Source organism: Colletotrichum orchidophilum (assembly GCF_001831195.1).
Source record: "Colletotrichum orchidophilum strain IMI 309357 chromosome Unknown Scaffold_141.1, whole genome shotgun sequence".
Taxonomy (NCBI): Eukaryota; Fungi; Ascomycota; class Sordariomycetes; order Glomerellales; family Glomerellaceae; genus Colletotrichum; species Colletotrichum orchidophilum.
The window spans coordinates 15,691-34,619 of NW_019173097.1; the positions used below are offsets into that span (position 1 = coordinate 15,691).

The 18,929-nt window shown below is 55.1% G+C and overlaps 4 protein-coding genes across 4 annotated transcripts; 1 reads left to right on the plus strand and 3 right to left on the minus strand.

The window, feature by feature from the left end:
* Positions 1–2,759: 2,759 nt before the first annotated feature.
* Positions 2,760–5,508, minus strand: CORC01_12032 (fungal specific transcription factor domain-containing protein; the record flags this gene model as incomplete). Its single annotated transcript, XM_022623654.1, has 6 exons — positions 2,760–2,918; positions 2,971–3,101; positions 3,153–4,527; positions 4,582–4,613; positions 4,681–4,888; positions 5,002–5,508. The coding sequence occupies 6 exons, from the start codon at positions 5,506–5,508 to the stop codon at positions 2,760–2,762; spliced, it is 2,412 nt and encodes an 803-aa protein (XP_022469816.1).
* Positions 5,509–6,295: 787 nt separating this feature from the next.
* CORC01_12033 (uncharacterized protein) lies at positions 6,296–7,442 on the minus strand (the record flags this gene model as incomplete). The annotated part of the gene is made up of 8 exons (XM_022623655.1): positions 6,296–6,379; positions 6,433–6,498; positions 6,567–6,587; positions 6,645–6,772; positions 6,826–6,878; positions 6,937–6,946; positions 7,000–7,204; positions 7,407–7,442. 8 exons carry the CDS (start codon positions 7,440–7,442, stop codon positions 6,296–6,298), a joined length of 603 nt encoding a protein of 200 aa, XP_022469817.1.
* Positions 7,443–9,285: 1,843 nt separating this feature from the next.
* Positions 9,286–10,365, plus strand: CORC01_12034 (uncharacterized protein; the record flags this gene model as incomplete). The annotated part of the gene is made up of 1 exon (XM_022623656.1): positions 9,286–10,365. One exon carries the CDS (start codon positions 9,286–9,288, stop codon positions 10,363–10,365), a length of 1,080 nt encoding a protein of 359 aa, XP_022469818.1.
* A 1,712-nt stretch (positions 10,366–12,077) lies between these two features.
* Positions 12,078–16,642, minus strand: CORC01_12035 (ABC transporter; the record flags this gene model as incomplete). Its single annotated transcript, XM_022623657.1, has 3 exons — positions 12,078–14,379; positions 14,435–16,146; positions 16,259–16,642. The coding sequence occupies 3 exons, from the start codon at positions 16,640–16,642 to the stop codon at positions 12,078–12,080; spliced, it is 4,398 nt and encodes a 1,465-aa protein (XP_022469819.1).
* Between the last annotated feature and the right edge of the window lie 2,287 nt (positions 16,643–18,929).

Consider the following 18,929-nt stretch of genomic DNA (forward strand, 5'->3'; position numbering starts at 1 on the left):
TACAGTTGCTTGCCATGAATGACCCGGCTCGGAGCTTGGCATGAGATAGTCCAACAGATAAGAGCACTAAGGGCACCTTGATGAGTCTGACTTTGCCGATTCACGGGCCTTACTACGAGCACGGTCGTTCATCACGGGGTCCTTGATTTTAAGCACTACTGCGCCGGTCAACCCCCGGCGCAAATCAACGTCTCCACACACTGTAAACTGGCACGTCGTCGGTGATCGGAGCCAATCCCGATGCCATAATACCTAGGTAGTGTACTCTCCGAACCCTGTGCAAACTTTTTCTGGCTCTGGTCTCCACACGACGGCAAACGTGATCCAAAGAAACCCTGTGTCGTCCGCCGTCACAGAGTCCACCGCTTCATTATTAGGTACGTCGAAGCTTGAGCCTTCGGCCCATGCTACTAGGTACGGATCCCAAATGGGCACAACCCTACCCGATGCTCGACCAGGTTATCACGTTACCTCCTAGGCTCCTACATACAGCGCACCCCACCCCCCCTTCCCAGCCCAGATGGCTGGGTCCCACTACCTGCTCCCAGGCAGAAGAACCATTGAATATCGCAATTCCACGCCATGATGGGCAAATTCCCTGCATAACCAGACACCACCCAGAAGCTCCCACCACACATGCAGACACTAGCATCTAGGCTCTAGTCTCACTCTCTGCAGGTATGAGATTAGCCTCCTTGCTGAGCTACCCGTGCCACGCTCCTACCGGTTACAGCGCCTGCATCTCCCAGGTTCGACCTAGCACCGCACCACGCCGCCGCCTAGGTACTGTATTCTGTCTTTGAGGGCCCTTCATGCACGTCGGCTGCAGAAGCGTCGAGTAACCGCCTACATGTAGGCGCACCCAACGTCTGGTCCATGTTTACGTGAGCCTCATGCGGATAATGCCATTGGTCATGGGAATATCGTTCTTATCAGCCAATTATGCTGCCCTATGGTGCGACTTGTCCTTTGACGGCCGCGGAGGGGGCAGGATCAAGGTAAGGCGTATTATGCTCACTTTCCAATCCACAGAATTCCGGTTCCGACGACCTTCCGACTAACACTGGAAGTGAGTACCTAGACACCCTCAAACTCACAGAATGGCCTAGCCCACGCCGCCGCAGGATTCAAAGGCAACCCAGCGGGGCATCCCTGAAGGCTAACGCGGACTTTGAGGCGGAACCTGCCTTGCCTGCTTCTGCTGAAAGTCTAGACGTGCAGCATTTGTGACCGTTGTCTACTGGGACCTCCGTCATCAACAATCGGGTCCAGAGCCTTGGGACGATGCCCAACTCCCCCCTTACTGCGGTCCGGTAACGAGCCACGGGAGATGGCGAGACAACTGCCTGGCAGACAACAACAAAAGAGTAGCCGCCCTCGACCTAGCTGACGGCACTCGGGAGTCGGGAGGCGCCTACCTACATCCGTAATCTGATTAACAAAGAGCTGAGACGACAGGCAGGTGAAGCACGAGCAGCAATGTGCCAATGGCGACCCAGGAATCGCGCAATGTCGACCTTGCTAGCACCGCATTTTCTTTATTACGTACAAATGGAGCCAAGAAAACGTCCCAAATGATTGCCATGCCGTCATCAAGCGAACCAACTGGCGTTCCGGACTGCTCATAAGCCAACATTTCCCCTCCCTCTCCGGAGTAGATATCTCCGCGGGACAGTCTGCTATGCTCCAAATTTGCGCCCAAGAAGATTGATTGGTATTGCTTCGCGGTCTGGCCGTCTTGAAAAGAACTCGACTCGGCTCTTTGCGTAACCCACCACAAAGAGCCAAGAGAAAGAAGCTGCCAGCTCAGGGAAAAGCGCCACCGGGCCCAGCTGCTCCAGGTGTTGCTGCTAATGCAAACAGCCCCCGCTTCGCTGCCGTCAATATGCGGGTTTTGCGGGGAAGTTGGCCCATGCCTCGTAGGGCACCGTTGCACGCCAGCTCCCTCTTGAGCCGTCGTTCACGTCGCGCTCAGTAACAAGGGGTTTACGGAGACGATGCCAACGACATGTACACATGTAGGACCAAAACACTTGCATCATTGTTCCGCCGTTGTCGAAGAGGATAATTGTTGGGACCCCAAACGCACGTCGCCGGCGGCCACTTGCACCGGCCCACCGTTTTTACGTTATGGTATTCATCGTGTGTCAACCGCCGACAGAACCCCTCATTGGGCTTGCAGGGTCCAATTCCCCGGAGGACGGCCGCTCATCGCACACCATCGGTCCAGCGACTCCAGCCAGGCATTGGCGAGGACCTGAAAGAGAAGGAAAATCCGGGGTCTAATGTCAACTGCTGGCCAGCGCCGACCTCGCATCTATTTTCAAGTCACCTGAGCCGAACCCTTGTTTTTTTTGTTTTTTTTTGGTGACAGTCTCTGCCAGCTAGCCAGGTCCATCAGGGCAATAGACAGCTTTCCCCCACGGGCCAATCTTTGTTGTGGGCACCGATATCGCGTGCTGAGGACAGAAAACTTCACAAGGTCCAGCCGGCACCTACGCAAGCCAGTTGCTGCACTGGACCTGACGCACCGAGGGTCTTTGAGCTCAAGAGGAGGAGCTTTTTCGGCCGAGCTCACGGAATCGTAACCCCATGCGCCCCTTCTGGGCCGGCTTAGCTCGAGAACGACCCTTGTGTGGCCCAAGTCAGCTCCGTACAGCTGCCAAGCCGCCCTGACAGCGGTTTATGAGCAGTTCCTTTTGATATGCAAATCTGGCAGCTCGCTGCGGCAAACAGCATGAACAGGGTCAAACGTGGCATCAACGCGATTGTCCCCAACTCGGGTCCCATGCACCAGACGTGGAGAAATCAAAATCGTCCGGTGCCAGTGCCCGTTCGTACCACGGCTGGGACGCGTCCAGTGACTCGAGACCGATGGGGTTGTTATTGGGCTGCGCCATGATGTTGTCAAAGTATCGCTGTGGAAGTCGGTCAGATGTGCTCCTTCGCTTGGTGGATGTGCGAACATACCCAGTCCATTTCTTCATTGCCAACGGCCACCCATCCACGGTCTAGCCCAGGTTCACTGGACCCGAGCCCTGAAGTGACACAGTCGAAAGGCTGGAAGCGATTCGTCGTACCGGAAGAGAACGACGCAGAATCTGCTACACGGTTAGCAACACCATTACTTCGAGGCATGTCTACCACCGTACTGCTGATGGAAAGACCGTTGAGGAGTTGCTGGCTATCTTGAGCAAAACGAGTTGCTGATTCCGAGCCGTCAGTTTGGTGAAGCCCCGACGCCGACGATACCTTTGCGCCTAAATTTTCTGGCGGGGAATTCGGTGGCGACCCCAGCTTGCTGAGCATTGTTTCCAATATATCCGCCGTCTTCCTCACTTCGGGTACGCCGACGGCGATGGCGATCCAGACGGAATACGATCTCTGCAGGAGGTGCAGGAGATGCGCCTTGCTCGGCGGCGGGCTCATCTCAGCCATCCACTCGGGCGGCGCGACGCCGCTCCCGCTCCCGTCCGCTCCCCAGAACTGCTCGTTGCCGACGGCGAGGTACACGATGGTGGCGGCCAACAGAAAATCGTGCACGGCCAGCGAGGAGACGAACCACCCGTTCTGACTGAGCATGTTGCCCGGCTGGCACGCGTGCCATATCGTGTTCTGGAAGTCGAGGAGGGTGACGGCGCCCTCAAGGCACTGCCGGCGCGAGTAGTCGTGCTCCCGCCTCGGCACCGGCTCGAGGAGGAACCGGCGGTGGAGGACACAGCGGCTCTTGTTGTAGAGCGAGGCGAGGCCAAAGCGCTGGATGATTTGCATCGGCGGCGTGGTGACGCACTCCTGCAGCGGTTTCACCATCATGAACTGCGGCACGGCGCGCCAGGACCGGTCGAGGAGGTCGTCGAGGCGCATTACCTCGGTGTAGGGGGGCGGGGACAGCAGGTGGGACTGCCGCGCGACCTGGCCGAAGACGAGCATCATGGCGGACTTGTTGATGGGGTACGTCATCTCCGTATAGTCGGTCAAGGGCCGCGCGGGCGGGAGGGCAGGGCTGTCCTCGCCGAAATCCTCGTCGACGAGGTTCCGGGGGAGGGCGCAGTCGGAGTCGATGCCGTGGAGCATGCTGGGGAGGCCCATGTGGAAGGAGACGAGGAGATCGAGCTGGACGGCCATGTTCCACATACGGCGGCGCATCTCGCCCTCGAAGGGGGAGATGCCGGCGAGCCTATCAGGGTCGCGGTGGAGGCCCATCTTGAGGAGGAGGCGGAGACAGACGGAGGAAAGGACATAGCAGTTCATCTGGGCGGCGCGGGAGATGAGGAACTCGGCCTCGACGTAGAGGATGAAGGGCGGGATGGTGGTGATGGAGGGGCGGTTGTACTTGCCCCAGACGAGGCAGTAGGCGGCGGCGGCGCGGAAGAGCTTGAAGCGGTCCATGGGCGGCTGCGGGGAGTCGCCCGAGAGCTCGTGCGGCGCCATGAAGGTTGAGTAGAAGACGCCGAGGGATATGACCATGAAGAGAAGGGCCAGCCAGTGGAGGTTTGTTCCGGACGGATCGGCCCGGAAGTGGGCGTACTATATAAGTCATTAGTATGGATGCTGTTGAAGGGGAAAGGGGGATGAGCCTACTTGTTTTACAAAGGTTGGTCTATGGACAATGTCTGCCACCTAGTCAGTGATCACAATACAATGCACGACGATGACGAAAGTGAGTTATGGTGGTCTTACGTTGTGATGGGCTGGAAGAGGCAAAGTATCTCATGATGAGCCTGTCGACAATCTTCCGCTCGGGGAGCAGCTTCAACAAGTCTTCCCGGCTACGAGGCATATTCCTCGAAAAGAGCATGAGATCCGGGGCCTCTAGCTCGTCAGATGCTTCAGGGCTCTCGTCGTAGTCGGCCTCTGGCTCCTCGAAAAAACTCTTCATATCCTCAATCTGTCATCCCCCCCAGTCAGCTAACATCTCATTCAATGCAAATCTCCATCCCGTCTTCTGGAACAACACACGAAGGCAGGCGGTGATTTTCCAAGGGCAAGACCATCACTCACATCCTCGAGAATAGCCATGAAATGCGTAGCACCGACATAAGTGCTCGCCCTGCCCCCTTGAACAAGCTGGCCTCCAGGCTGCGCGACGCCCTTGTCCTCCATCGCCGAAGCGGCCACTCCGTTCCCAGCAGCCTCCGAGCCCGCTCCCGCGCCGACTCCTCCTCCTCCTCCTTCGTCCATCATTGTCCTCACCATGCCCTCGAGCCTCTTCAGCCGCGCCGCCATGCCCTTGGCGGGCTTCTGCTTCTCGGGCTTGGGCGAGTAGACGCAGCCTTCCGGGCGAGATTTCTTCAGGCACTGGCCGCACGGCTCGGAGCGGTCGCATTTCAGCTTGGAGGAACGGCAGGGCCCGCAGGAGAGGAGGACGCGGGAGCGTTTTGCAGCAGCTACTGATGCCGCCGACGCGGATGACGGCCCGGGGCCGGAGGCGGAGAAGTTGGGGGAGGGATCGCTGCCGCCGGTGCTCGACCCGGTGGGCGGGCTCACGTTATGGTGGTCCTGGTCCATGCGGGCTGAATTTTCACAGGGAGCGGGAGACGGATGGGGTGTTGGTCTGCAAAGATCAAGACGGTATCCGTATACCAGTGCTGTTTGTAAGTGGGTTTAATGGAGGACGGTGTGGGGCATCAAAAGGGGTTTGCACCGTGATGCCGTCCGTTATCAGATCCGGAAGCCCAAACTTTATTTGACGTCAATCTCGGAGCCGGTCTTGCGGAGGGGGCCGTCGTTTATGCGGTGACTGGTGTGTTTCCCTGCAACGGGGTGCTGCTGCGTCCGGAAGGGCCCGAGTGGAATGCAGGAGGATGTAAGTCACGTATGTTTGGGTCATTCTTTGATTTGAAAGGTGCCTAAACAATGTAGGTAGGCAACTATGAGCTGACGGGGCCATCCGTCGGACAGCATCGGGGATACGGGAAGGTTAACCCCGCTTATTTGACGATCCCTTCCATGACGGTATTACAAGTGCCAAACCACGATACACACTGGCTAGGTCGAATTGCATCACGACCCAACCTGTCTGAGAAAAAAAAAATACCAATAAACCAGAATCCAGAAATGCTTTTGCCTCTCCCTCACTGTGTTCCCTATCCATGGCTCGGTGCGCAGGGTCCCTCATTTTCCATGACAATAAAGTCCCCTTTTGTAGAATCGGCCTGCCACAATACCCAAGGCTTTCTTTCACCTTGACAGTCTTACCGAGACAGACGGTCTCGTGCTGCCTTCAAGTAACTCGTTTTTCCTCCTCACGCTATCAGAATAAACATGGATGCCCTCCTACGACGTTGATCCAACTTTAAATTGGGGCGTCCGGCAATCTCTCAATGGTGTACTTTCCGCGTCCGCACTTCATGATGGGAACACCGGGTATGCGACGGAGCTAGATAGACTGATGTTAGCATCGTCGCTGGTTTCCGGACAAGGTTTTCCTACTCTGGACACAAGACCCTTGTCGTTGGTTGCGACGAGGTACACCCGGTCTTTGGACACCTTGGATACCTAGAGAGGAGGATCAGTTAGCTTTTCGACTCCAACCATCTGATGATGGTGTTGTTTTGTGGCCTTACGAGGCAGTCGTCAGCGTACACCTGAGCGAGAGTTTAATTAGTAAATGAGAACCATGACAAGAATCGCAATGGACCTACCCCTTTATGTGTGCACTTGTGTCGTTCGAAACGTGGGTCGCGTGCTACTCTCAGAGCAAGCCGGAATTTGGGCCCAAGCTTTTCCAACTCGGCCATGACACAGTCGGTAACGATGGGGTGACAAGTAGCTAGCTTGGGCGTCAGCTGGTGCCGAAAGTGTTCATGTAGTGCTGGACCCTACCGTAGAGACAATCCATCATGGTTTCTATCACCGGCAACTTCATCTGAACGGTGCTAGGAGTAGATTAGTCAACGAGGGCGAGATATATGCGTTCGGGCAGGCTCTGTATACCGAGAAAAGACTTGACATAGGTTAGCAACTGGGTTTTGAGAGATATGTGCGACGGGGTCTTACAGGAGGTGTCGACGAGAACGCCGTAGGGAGGTACGAGACTTGAGTTGCTCTCGAAGAACATCTGCGAGGGGACCTGAGGAATCTCCCTGACGATGGTCTCGCCATCTGGACCGCCTCTTTCACGCTTGGCCTTCTGTTCGGCCTCCTCCGCCTTCTTCAGATTCTCCTTGCGCCGGGCGTCGTTCTTGCCGATGACTCGCTTGACCTAGCAGAAACGTACATGGTTAGCATACTTGTTCCCAAGTACCGGTATCTAGGCGGTGTCGAGCTTCCAACGCCGAGGTTCGGCATCGCAACCATCGTGAACTTTTGTTCCGGGGACCAAAAAAGTTCTTATCGATAAGGATTCTGATATTTTCTTTGCGCTGGGCAAGAGGTCGGCGCAAAGCAGCGGCTGGCAAACGTACTTCACCAAACTTTCTTGTCTTCTTTTGAACACCCATTGTGTCGACCTCGTCCTTCACCAGTGAGCGATCGGTTGTCTTATGCTGTCGTCGAGCGAGAGAGGTGCTGGCGTTGGCGAGGCTGGACAAGGCTGTTGCGTCGACGTTTTCTTGAGTTTGGCCGCCCAGCGCATGTGGCGGGGCCAGGAGCTAAGGTACCGTGGGAAAAAAAGTTTTCGGTGTGAGATGGAGGGTGTCCTCGGTGTGGCTCAGAAGCCAAGGTGTAGACATGAGAGGTCTGTGCGCTCGGTGACGAGACGGAGCTAGGTCAGCTCGAGCCTCAGCCAGCGTTTTCAAGCAGGGTGGGTCCTGGAGGGTGGCCCAGAGCAACCGGAATGGAGGGACAATGATAGCTGGACGAATGACAAGGGGTGAAGTGGTCTCGTTGCAATTTCCTCTCTCAGGAAAAGCAGGCGATCGATCAACGGCGCCCAAACGCCGGAGAGAACATGGGCGCTGGACTGGTGCCTTGCATCAGCACTTCTGTGCACTGCCCTGCGCATGCATAATAGGAGCCAGTACCTATAGAATGAGGTGATCAGAGACGGTCTGATACCCGCTGCGCCCTCTTGCCTTGCCTTGGTCTGAAGCATCCCGTCCGGCATGGATTGCAAACTACTGGAATCTGGAGACCGTGAAGCGAAGCAGCGAAGAAAGGGTAATCGGGTAGAGAGGAATGGCGCATCATTAGCATTCCACAGAGAGGCTCACTATCGCTTCATGGCCCATATTAACCGACGAGTCACCAAGATGTTTGGCCGTTTGGTGGGCATCTGCCAGGTACGCTTACGGTTTACCCCGGATGGATGGCTCGTGTTGATGATGGTTGCGACCTGCAGCCACTGTAGCGCATGCTGGGAGTTGCTGATTAGTGGGATCAAGCACGTCTGCCTGCTGGGCCTCTCAATACGAGCGAGTGGGCATACGAAGGTCCAATTGGGAGTGGGAGCATCATGAAGGGCGACTTTTACACAGTCATTGGCATCGTGTGCCGATCCATCACACTGTGACTGTTTCCCCGGACGTGGGTGTCTCCTGCAGGTCAAAATCCTGGCTTGCATAAGTTGCCAGCACTGTGTCTGCGTGTCTTCCCATTCCCAGGAAATGCGGTCCCAAATACGGATACACGAAAATAAACAGACCCCGACACAGCAGCACGTCAGAACCTTCAGGTGCGGCCAAATGCGCCGCGCCACAGGGACGAGGACCGCCCCGGGCCCAGTCCGCTAACACGAAATGGATGCTGCCCACCACTCCCTCTCAGCATGTGTAGGGAAGGACCCTTTCTCCTTTTTTCCCCAGGCCCGTTCCCTGCTGACCAGGGGCCCGCCTTTGCCTTCCATTCCCCTTCTCTCCCCATCACACACCCTCATCCCTCCCGTCCCTCTACTGCTCCCTCCACCACTCTTCCAGTCTCCCTGACTGAGTCCCTCACGTCAAACCTTGGAGACCGCCCACCCACCAGACCATCAGCCGGCACCAGCAATGTTCTAGCCAGCAGGACTTTTCCTTCTTCCATATTGCTTGTCCTGGCTGCTTCCGCAACTCCCACGATACCTTCGTTTGGTTCTCCCGAGTCCATCACATCCAGCAGGAACAAGCTGAACGAAGCGCACAGCCCCATCCGAAAGAACATCACAACGACGAATATATCCCCATATTCTACCCGCCGGCACCAACACAGCCGTCGCGATCGACCTTCGTTCTTCGATCCGACAAGCGAAGAACATCGACTGTCCGGAAAAGAAGTGACTGACATCTGCATCATCTTGAATTTGGAGCCTCGCATCCCACCATAAACACCAACCCCCGGGACGTCATTGGACTTCACATTCGGCCGACCATGATTTCGTCACGCCATTCGCTGAAGCGCACGCTTCTCCTGTCTACCTTTGCCGCCCTGTTGCTCTTCTCTGCCACTGGTCTTGCGCAAGACAATGCCAGCGGAGGAGATGCTCAGACCAGTGCTTCCCAGGCAGATTCTACGACGGCTGCGCAGCCTGCGCGCGCCACTCCGGCCACCGCCGTCATCACCAACACTGGTGCCGTTGCGACAACAGAAGAGAGCATCTCCGCTCCCAGAATCACTGGAACCTCTGATTCCACTGGCGATGTCCTCACGGGTCTGCCGTCCCTCACCAACCAACCTATCGTGGCGACATACCCGCCGGCGAGTGTGCCTCCCACCAACAACGCTCCTTATATGCACCGCTCGAGTGCCCCTCAAGGAACTGTATTCATTGCCGTTGGCTCCATTCTCGGCGCCTTGGGCCTCGGTATCCTGATCTGGCGTGGCATCATTGCATACCTGCTGCACCGCTCCGTCGCCCGGGCCGCTAATGCCCAGTATGTCGCCAACGACAAGCAGAGCTTCCCTGCCCCTCCAGCGCAGTTTTACAAGTACACCGACCGCGAATCGACTCCTTCTCTTGTTCCCAATGGCGGACGTGGTGTACGTAGAACGCAGCGCGGCCCCATTCCCTCTGCGACACCGAGCCAGTCGAACCTCTTCTTCTCGCCCACCGCAGCTGGCGGCGGCAACAGCAACAACAATAATAACAACTCCGCCAACAACCGCGACTCTCGTTTCCTCCCCTCTGGATTTTACGCCGCTGCTACCTCGTCTCCCAGTCCTGCTCACGGTCACTCAATAAGTTTGACGAACCTCCGCCCCGAATCACGAGGCCAGTACGGAAGCCGCAACAACTTGAGGGAATCTACGCCTCCCGAATCCCCCTCGTATGGCGCAAGACGTGACTTTAGCACTAGCTCCGTCAACTTATCTGCGGCACCTGGGAATGGACAAAGAGCTCCAAGTGCCTACCTCGAGGACCTTTTGGACGAGAACCCCAACGCGTTCCCGCCAAGCCAGATGCGCCCTGGTTCTCGAAATGCCAACAACTCCCCTGGCGGTCGGTTTTAGGGGCAATTTCCCCCTGTTAGTTTTATTGCATCTAGGCATCAAAAACAATTTCCTTGCGTCATGAAAAATGGCGAGACGTCACGGCTTGGGGTTTTTTTTGAATGGCACATTCAGGGCGTTTAGGGGTATCATCACGTTGCATCAATGGTTTGGAATACTGTTTTAATCATTACCCGGTGAGGCCGGCCACTTCCCCTAGGACCGGTCTCTCAGCAAGTTTGAGGTGGAGCGCGGTCAAGCGGCAAATCCAGCTGGCCCCCAAACGGGCTGCCGCGCAACGGTGGTTGTGTAGTTGTTTTTTGGCCCTGTACACCACGCAGGCGCGACGGAGCATTAGAATGGGAGTCTTGGTGATGACGATCCGCCGGTGGCATTCTGTCTTCGCTTCTCATCGCTCGCCGGTACATATCCTTTCAATGAGCAGAAAAATAGAAACATATCTGTAGATTGTGATGTGAAGTCAACTTGTTGACCGACTGTCGAGCTGTAGTCAACCTAGACCCATGTCGTCACGACAACCGCTGACGATTTGATCTTTCAGCACGGGAAGGAAACCTTATGTGCGTCTGAAGTGTATGCTAGAAAGCTATCCCATGTCGTCAGCCCATTTGACTTTTCGGTCCGGATAATCATCCCAATCTATTATACTTTTGAAACAACCTGGGCAGGGAAGCTTTCGGCAGAAGGAAAAGAAACATAACCCGTTCTCCCAGCCCCAATCGTTCGGATTCGGAGCTGACGGGGGGGAACCGAGCGGACCGAGATCTCCGATTCGATTGCTGAGTCGTTCGTTCCGTAATACTCGCGATAAGCAACGAGACCTTGTTCAGTCTTCTTCACACACCCTTTTTTTCTTCCTTCTTTCTTGAAGAATATCAAATGTCTCAAGTTGCACTTGTACTTGCGTTATCAACCGAGAAATTCGCTCAGTGTTGTATCTATTCGGTATCTCTTTGGCCCCTCCCCCCCGCCGAGCCTGCAGAGATGTGTAGAATGAGATTCACACCGCATACCTCGAAGGCAGGCCCCCCGGCCTCTCTACCTGCATCGCGAAACTCCCTCTCACTCCCTCTCACTCTAATTAGCAATCTTTGCCCGTTATCTCTCTGGAACTGCAACCGCGACTGCCTCCCGGTGCAGATAACCGTCGTAGCCCACCGGATCTTGTCACACATTCAGTACCATGTATCACACTCGTCCCCGGACGATCCGTATCCGGGGAGACGACGCTGTGGATCGTGGGAGCGTCTTGTCTTTGCTCGGTCTCCCGTCCTTGATGGCCTACTGTCCAATATACCGGCACGACCGCTGGGTCGGGCGAGAGTCCAAAGTTGCGGTGGCGGTAAGAGATAAGAGTAATAGCAGGAGTAATAGCAGCGACCCTGGAGACACGGAGGTACAGGTGCAGGTACGTTGAAGCTTCACGTCACGTTGCGCGGGTCTTTTGCGAAACGTCGGTGCGTGTGTGTCCCCTTTTTTGTTTTTTCGATTCTGGTTTTCTCTATTTGTGTTACACGCCCTCTGTGCGCAAACGAGGCGTGCTTGATGCTTGTGATGTATGGAGGAAGGCCGGTTATGGAGGGACTTCCTCTTACCCAAACGCCAATTGTCCTACGATTTCTTTGCCTTGTCTTCCTGGACGCACTTCCTTTTCTTCCTAAAAATGTTCCATCTTATTCCGTGCCTCCCTCCACGTTCACTTGAACTCTCGACTAATTTGATCCGCCCGCCTGAACATTCGGGGTGGCGCCCTCGCTCGCGCCGCGGATGTCCTCCAACCTGATGCCACTGCGGTCGCACATGCTCCTGAAGATACCGCTCTCCCGCTGCCACAGAGCAAGAGGCGTATCCAGCTCCGCGATTCGGCCGGCGTCCATGACGCAGATGCGGTCGTAGCCGATGATTGTGCGCAGACGATGGGCGATGCATAACAGCGTCCTGCCCCTGAAGCTCGTGGCGATGGTGTTCTGGATTTTGTCGTCCGTTTCCATGTCGACGGATGAGGTCGCCTCGTCGCAGACAATGATGCGGCTGCCGCGGACGAGAGCACGCGCCAGGGCCATGAGCTGCCTCTGTCCCAAGGAGAAATTGAGACCATCTTCTTCGACGACGGAGTCGAGGTGAGTGCTCGATGACTCCTTGGACCTCGGATCCTCTAGGTTCGCGTCTGCGGGGACAAGATCGGCCTGCCGCAGGGCAGACCAGAGCTCCAGATCCGTATGCTCGCTGAACGGGTCGAGATTGGAGCGGACTGTACCTTTGAAAAGGGTCGGATCTTGTGGAATAATTGCCAGGCGGGATCGCAGATCATGCAGACCGATTGTCGAAATGTCGACGCCGTCAATGGTAATGTGACCACCCGACAGCTCGACAAGACGGAAAAGGGTGGACATGATGGACGACTTGCCCGCACCCGTCCGGCCGACGATGCCGATACGCTCGCCTCCTTGTACGTGCATCGACAGGCCAGAAAGCACAAGAGGCAAGTTGGCGCGGTAGCGCATCTCCACGTTATCGAAGACGATCTCGCCCTTTTCAGGCCACTCCGGCCGGACTTCGATGGTGTGCAAGGGGGCCTCCTCTTCCAGCTGAGTGCCGTAGTACTGGATTCTCTCCACGGCGTTCATACCGTTTTCAACTTCCGCGAGTTGACGGACGGTGAATTGGATCATTTGCACGATACCGAGGATGTAGCTGAGCACCAGGCCTCCGATGCTCGGCGACACGCTGAACCGCGAGGTCACGACGAGAATACCCACTGTAAAGACAAGCAGGTTACCAATCATGTCGAGGCGAGTCGATAACCAGCGCTGGTTCGAGAACGTGAGGTAATACGCAGCGTTCATCTCGTCAATGGACTTTCTCAAGTCGGCAATGAAATGAGTCTTGAGACCATACGCTCGAATGCTTGCAACACCGCTCAGTCCTTCGCCAAACTTTGCGAAGACGGTGGATCTAAGAACCGACTCGAAACGCTTGACCTCTCGTGCCGATGTGCGGTAGTAAGAGGAAGCGAGGATGAAGAAGACGAACAATGGTCCAAGCGCGATGGCGAAATAAGGGAAGAAGGCGATGATAAGGGCAAAGACGGATGTGATCATGACCAGCGTCAAGAAGTACATTCTCATGGCGTCCGTCAAGTTGTTGTCCATCACGTCCACATCTCGAGAGAATCGATTGGTGATCCGACCAAGGGGCGTGGTGTCGAAGAAAGACATTGGAGCACGGAGAACTCTGGTCACTGCCTGTCGGAGCATGACCTTGCTAGACTTGGTGCCGAGGATGGACAAGAGTAGCGAGAAGACGAACATGAGGATCGCTTGGAGACCACCCAGACCGGCGTATATGCCAATATACTGTCCGTCAGATAGCGGGTAACGCTTACTTGTCCAGTAAGAAAGCCAGAGACTGGTCATGATGTTCGCTCCTTGGGAGAGTATCAGGAGGAAGAGCAAAAAGGATGCGTTTAGGAGGGACCCAGAGGCGCGGATAAAGTCTCCGTACACCTTCCAAGGGACGCTTGCCACGGCGCGCTCTTCTTGTTGCATGAGAGCAGCGCCCTTTTTGTTCTTTTTCTTGTCGCCTTGAGGAGCCTCGGCCAGATTGGTCGGCGCGGTCTCGTCCTCCTTCTCTTCTTGTGCAGTTGTCTCCAAGAGTTGCTGGAAGCCACGGTGGTCCCTCATCAAGTTGTCAAAGGTGTCGACGGCCTGAATCTTGCCGCCCTCCATCCAAATGACTCTGTCGCATCTATTAAGAACCCAGAGCTGATGTGTTGCCAGGATTCTGCATTTGCCCTTCAGGAGACCGAGGATGGCATTATCAAAGATGTGACGTCCCACATGGGCGTCAACGGCGCTTAGAGGGTCGTCCATAAGCACAATATCGGAGTCGAAGTAGATGGCCCTGGCAATGTTGAGACGTTGCTTTTGTCCTCCAGAAATTGTGATTCCTCGTTCGCCAATTTCTGTCAAATCTCCGTTCGGAAGCATGGCAAGATCGGGCCGCAGAGCACAACTAGAGCCAGGTCAGTCTAAATCTTGGCACGGGATACTGCCATGGTTTTACTTACGCGTTGATGACTTCTTGGTACCATGCCCGGTCCATATCCTTCCCGAAGAGAATGTTGTCCCGGACCGTGGTGTTCTGAATCCAGGCATATTGAGGGCAAAAAGCTCGGGAAGCACCAAGCACGACTTCGCCGGATGTTTTCCTCATGTCGCCTGCGAGCGCGGCCAGCAACGAAGTCTTGCCGCTCCCGACTGTCCCAATGACTGCGACAAGCTCATCCCTCTTGATCTCAAAGTTGATGCCGTGCAGCTTGAAAGGTTCCCGCTCTTCTTCGACAAGTGTGCTGGCACCGTCTCCCGTACTATCACCAGATGAGGCCAGTGGCTCATCAGGCTTGGAGACATTCTTTGCGGGTGCAGGAGCCTGCGTAGTACCCTTCTTAGCCCCCTTAGTGACACCGTCCGCAGTCTTTTCGGACTCCTGCGTTGCAGTCCGCTCCCAGGTGAAGCTGGCATTTGTCATCTCCAGGGCGTTCTCTCCCTCTGGCTTGAGAACCACATCTTCCTCCTGCTCCTCGGCCAGCAGAAACTCTTGAATACGCTTCAGAGACGACCAGGCATCGACGACTTGACCGAGGACTAGCGGCAGGAGGTTGAGCGGCATTCGTAGACCATTGAAAAGAGCCAACGAGGAGAAGACCTCGGCGGGGTTCAAAGCGTTGTTGGTCTTTGCATAAGTGATGAAGGAAAGCATGGAGGCGAAGATGGGCAGCGACATACTGACGGCGTTGATGGCGTTTCGGATTGCCAGCAAGATCTGAATGGCGTGGATTTCCCGTTTTCGAATTTCCTTGAGACGGTCCAGAAACGCGGTCTCCCACCCAAAGTACTTGACGAAACGGACTGATTGCAGGATCTCTTGAGTCAAGCTTACCCTCTGGTCCGTGATTTTATTGATGGACTTTCTCCGCTTGAACAAGCTTCTGATGGCTCTTGTCAGTAAGGGAATACCAGCGACCAAGAGAGCGAATCCGGCAAGAGCACTATAGCTCAAGTTGATGAGCAGGACGACGAGCGTGATCAAGCAGGAGATTGGCGCGGTCCACGTCAGGTGGAACAGAGCGGACGCTTGATCGATACGGTATGTATCGACGCTCATGAGGTTGACAACTCGGCCATTACCCCATCCTGAGCCATCTCCGGAAATGCCAGGACCTTTAGCTTCTCCCTTCTTCGCATTCTTTTGGGCCTTCTTCTTGCCTTTCTCATCTACTTGCGGAGAGTTGGCGGAGTCCTTGAGACCACCAGCTTTGGCACGTCCAGACAGAGACATGGACTTTTCAAAGATTAAGCTGATGAGCACTGCTCTTGACTGGCCGCCAATCATCATGCCGCGGTAGATGAAATGATTCGTGCCCAAACTCTGGAGAATCTGCATGACGGTTACACCGATCACCAAGCCGATCCCCCTCCCGATCGCAGGAGGCGGCAAGCCCTGTTGAGAAGCTGCGTAGGCATCGTTCGCAAACTGGATGAGATAGCGCAGGGTGAAGGGTGACATGACCTGAAAGATGGTCGATGCGAGCTGTAGCATGCCACCAAGCCAAAATTCGAAGAAGTAAGTCTCGTGCATTGCCCACAGCAAGGGATACTTGTCTCCATTGTCGATGTGTTTCTTGAAAGAAGCTTTCAATTTGTCTGTCATGACATCTGTGGCCCTGTCTGGATTGACAGCCCAGATATCGTTGGGTTCAAGCTGCCGCTTGTATCCGGCCTGGAAAACAAATCAGTATTGTCCCCCCCTTCTTGGTGTATTTGAAGTTGGGCTTGAAATGGACGGCTCAAGCCTTCCTATCCTAAGGCGAGACCAACGATTTTTCACTTACACTCATCAGAGGGGCCATCCATTGGAAAGTCAAGAGACTGAGGAAGCCGGCTTTGTACTCTCGGGACACAATTTTCTCATCGGGAACGGGAGGAATGCCACCCCATTTTAGGGGATTTGGCGTCTTGTACCATGGTTTGCTTTCTGGTTGTCGACGGGTAGCAGTAGTGGTGGCGACGCTGGTATCGGTGGCATGGCTTTTGGTCGCCCTCAGCTCTGGCCTGATCTTCTTCTCATCAAAGTCTGGGTTTTCATCCTTCTCATATGCCTTGTCGACATCAATGGCGAACGTGGCATCTTCTGGGTCCCTGGGTGTGACGGGTTCAACAGCAGCGGCTTGTGGATCGGGAGCCGTAATGTTTGTTTTCTCGTTCTTGTCTGCCATTCTCTGGCGAAAGACTCAAGTGAGTCTCAGTAGAGAGATTCAACTTCAAACCGGGCAGCAGGGCTTGACCGCCGTCTTGATATGGGCGATGACGATGGATTCCGTTACAAGTTAAGCGCCAAGGAGGCAAATTAGATGTTGAGCCAAGCTGCCATGCGCTTGTTGCTTTGAAGCGGATCGATGTTTGTGTCCGTCACTTGGGCAGACTAGCTTATTATGGGTTGACTAGATGTGCGCGCCCTAGACCCGCTTACAAACAGTGAAGGAAAGCTGTCGAAATCCGTTCGAAGTAGTGACGAAGTCCGAAGGAATTGGAGCAGGGCGCTTCGTCAAGGTCCGCGTGGAGGGACGAGGGCACAGGGACAAAGGCTGGCGGAAGCAAAAACAAGAGGGAGTCAGAGTTGGTCAGTTACGCGTTTCTCAACAGAGAGAAAAAGTGCGTGTAATGATGAGTACTACCGACAGATGGATGTGAACAAAACGGGACGGCCTGCAGTAGATGGGCACGCCGATGGATTAGATTGTCCCGGTCAGGGAGACGGGACTTTCCAAGTCGCTTTACTCTCCGAAGGGGATTTCAAGCATCCGGATAGTGGAGGTGACTGGGCCATTGTGACCATGGGTACCATCCAGGATGAAGGACATGCGTCCTGCAACCTCTACTGGCGTACCTAGGTAGTAGAGTGAGAGGTAGCTGCACTCCAGTTGCGACTGCTCGATATCCATGGGGATAAACAAGTTGGGGTGGACTTGGTTCCGGTGGGAAAGAAAGTGCAACTGCACAGAGGACGAAACGGGACAGGATGGGGCAGGAGGGCAGGAGGGCAGGAGGAGACAGGGATGCCACGATATGACCAGCACAAGGCAAGAAGGTGGCCAAACCAAAGGTACCCGGCAAGCGCAAGTGACTCCCATCGATGCAGGAAGGATTGGACTGGCAGCATGCAAAGCAGCAGAAGCCTAACTCGGTGAGTCGGTTCAGACACGCACCTTCGGATTTTAAGCGGCCACTCTTTAGCCGATGCAACTGTGTCTGGGACAGGACCGGACTGGCAACGGTTTGACGAGGCGGTGGACAAAAAAGCTGAGCTAACAATGAGGTGCTGCTTGGTGCTGACACCTCAGTCTTAAGCATAACCGACAACAGGTGTGGCCAGAAGCTCGATTTCTTACCATCCTGTTTCGATCAACCTTCCACTGATTTTTCCCGATTCTGCGATTAAGCCTTCAACGTACTTTATCGAGCTCGAAATGCCCCCTATCGCGGAAGTCCTCCTCGTATTCGCAGGCCGGCAGAGACTCAGCATCTCTTGTGCTCCTCAATCAGATGAACGTTCAACTATGCGCTCCATCCATCTGAAAATTGTTTGCGGCGAGTGGCGAACCCCGTCCTTACAGACAGCAACCAACTGCGACTCACACAAGCGACGCAGCAGGTAAACTTGCGGATTGTTCCAGGGAATTTGTGGCACCTTCCACACAACACACTCGTTGTCGTCTGCTCAAAGAGAATTCGTCGCAGCTGGACCCGCTGATGCTAGGTATCCCGGGCACCGGAGACGAACCCTTTCAGAAGCCTGGTGTTGATAGCGGTCCAAGCTGGCCGGCAAAACGCTTGCATGCATCCAGCGCCCATCCCTGGAGCCTAGGTACCACCCTCGTGGAAAGATCGTTGGCGCACCCACATCCGCTGCAGTGGATGGATCCATGATTCATCAAACGACCCTGGAAAAGATAAGAGGGTAAGAAAAAAAAATGCAAAAAATGTAATACTCGGGCTGTCTTTCGCCGGCCGCGTGGCCTGCCCAAACCGGAATCGAGACGAGCTTCGCCGAGCCGCGTAAGACCGTCAGGGTCGACAATCAGCCGAAGTTGTCACATCAGAGTTGAACTGAAGCAAGGTTTCTCTTGCGTTCGTTCTTTCGATGGATCATGGGCCTGCGAATAAGCTACTCTTGGCAAAGACTGATGAACCTTAACCCCTCGTCCTCGTCAAACCTTTTCCATTACCTTTTAGGGAAAGAGGAGAGCAGCAGAAAACACGACTCCACACCACCTCAGTTTGCAGACGACCCATTTCTCCCCGCCATCGTGGCACCAAAATCACTTCAGTGGCAGCTAGTATTAGGTGTTTGGCCGAAACGGTCCCGATCTTACCGGGGACTAGCGGACTTAGTCGGCAAGGACTTAAGCCCCAGAACGGCCCATGCCACCATCGTCTGGCCTCTCGAAAGCCTATCTTAGCAAGTAAGAAGCTTAGCCAGGCCTACTGTGAATACGCGTAATA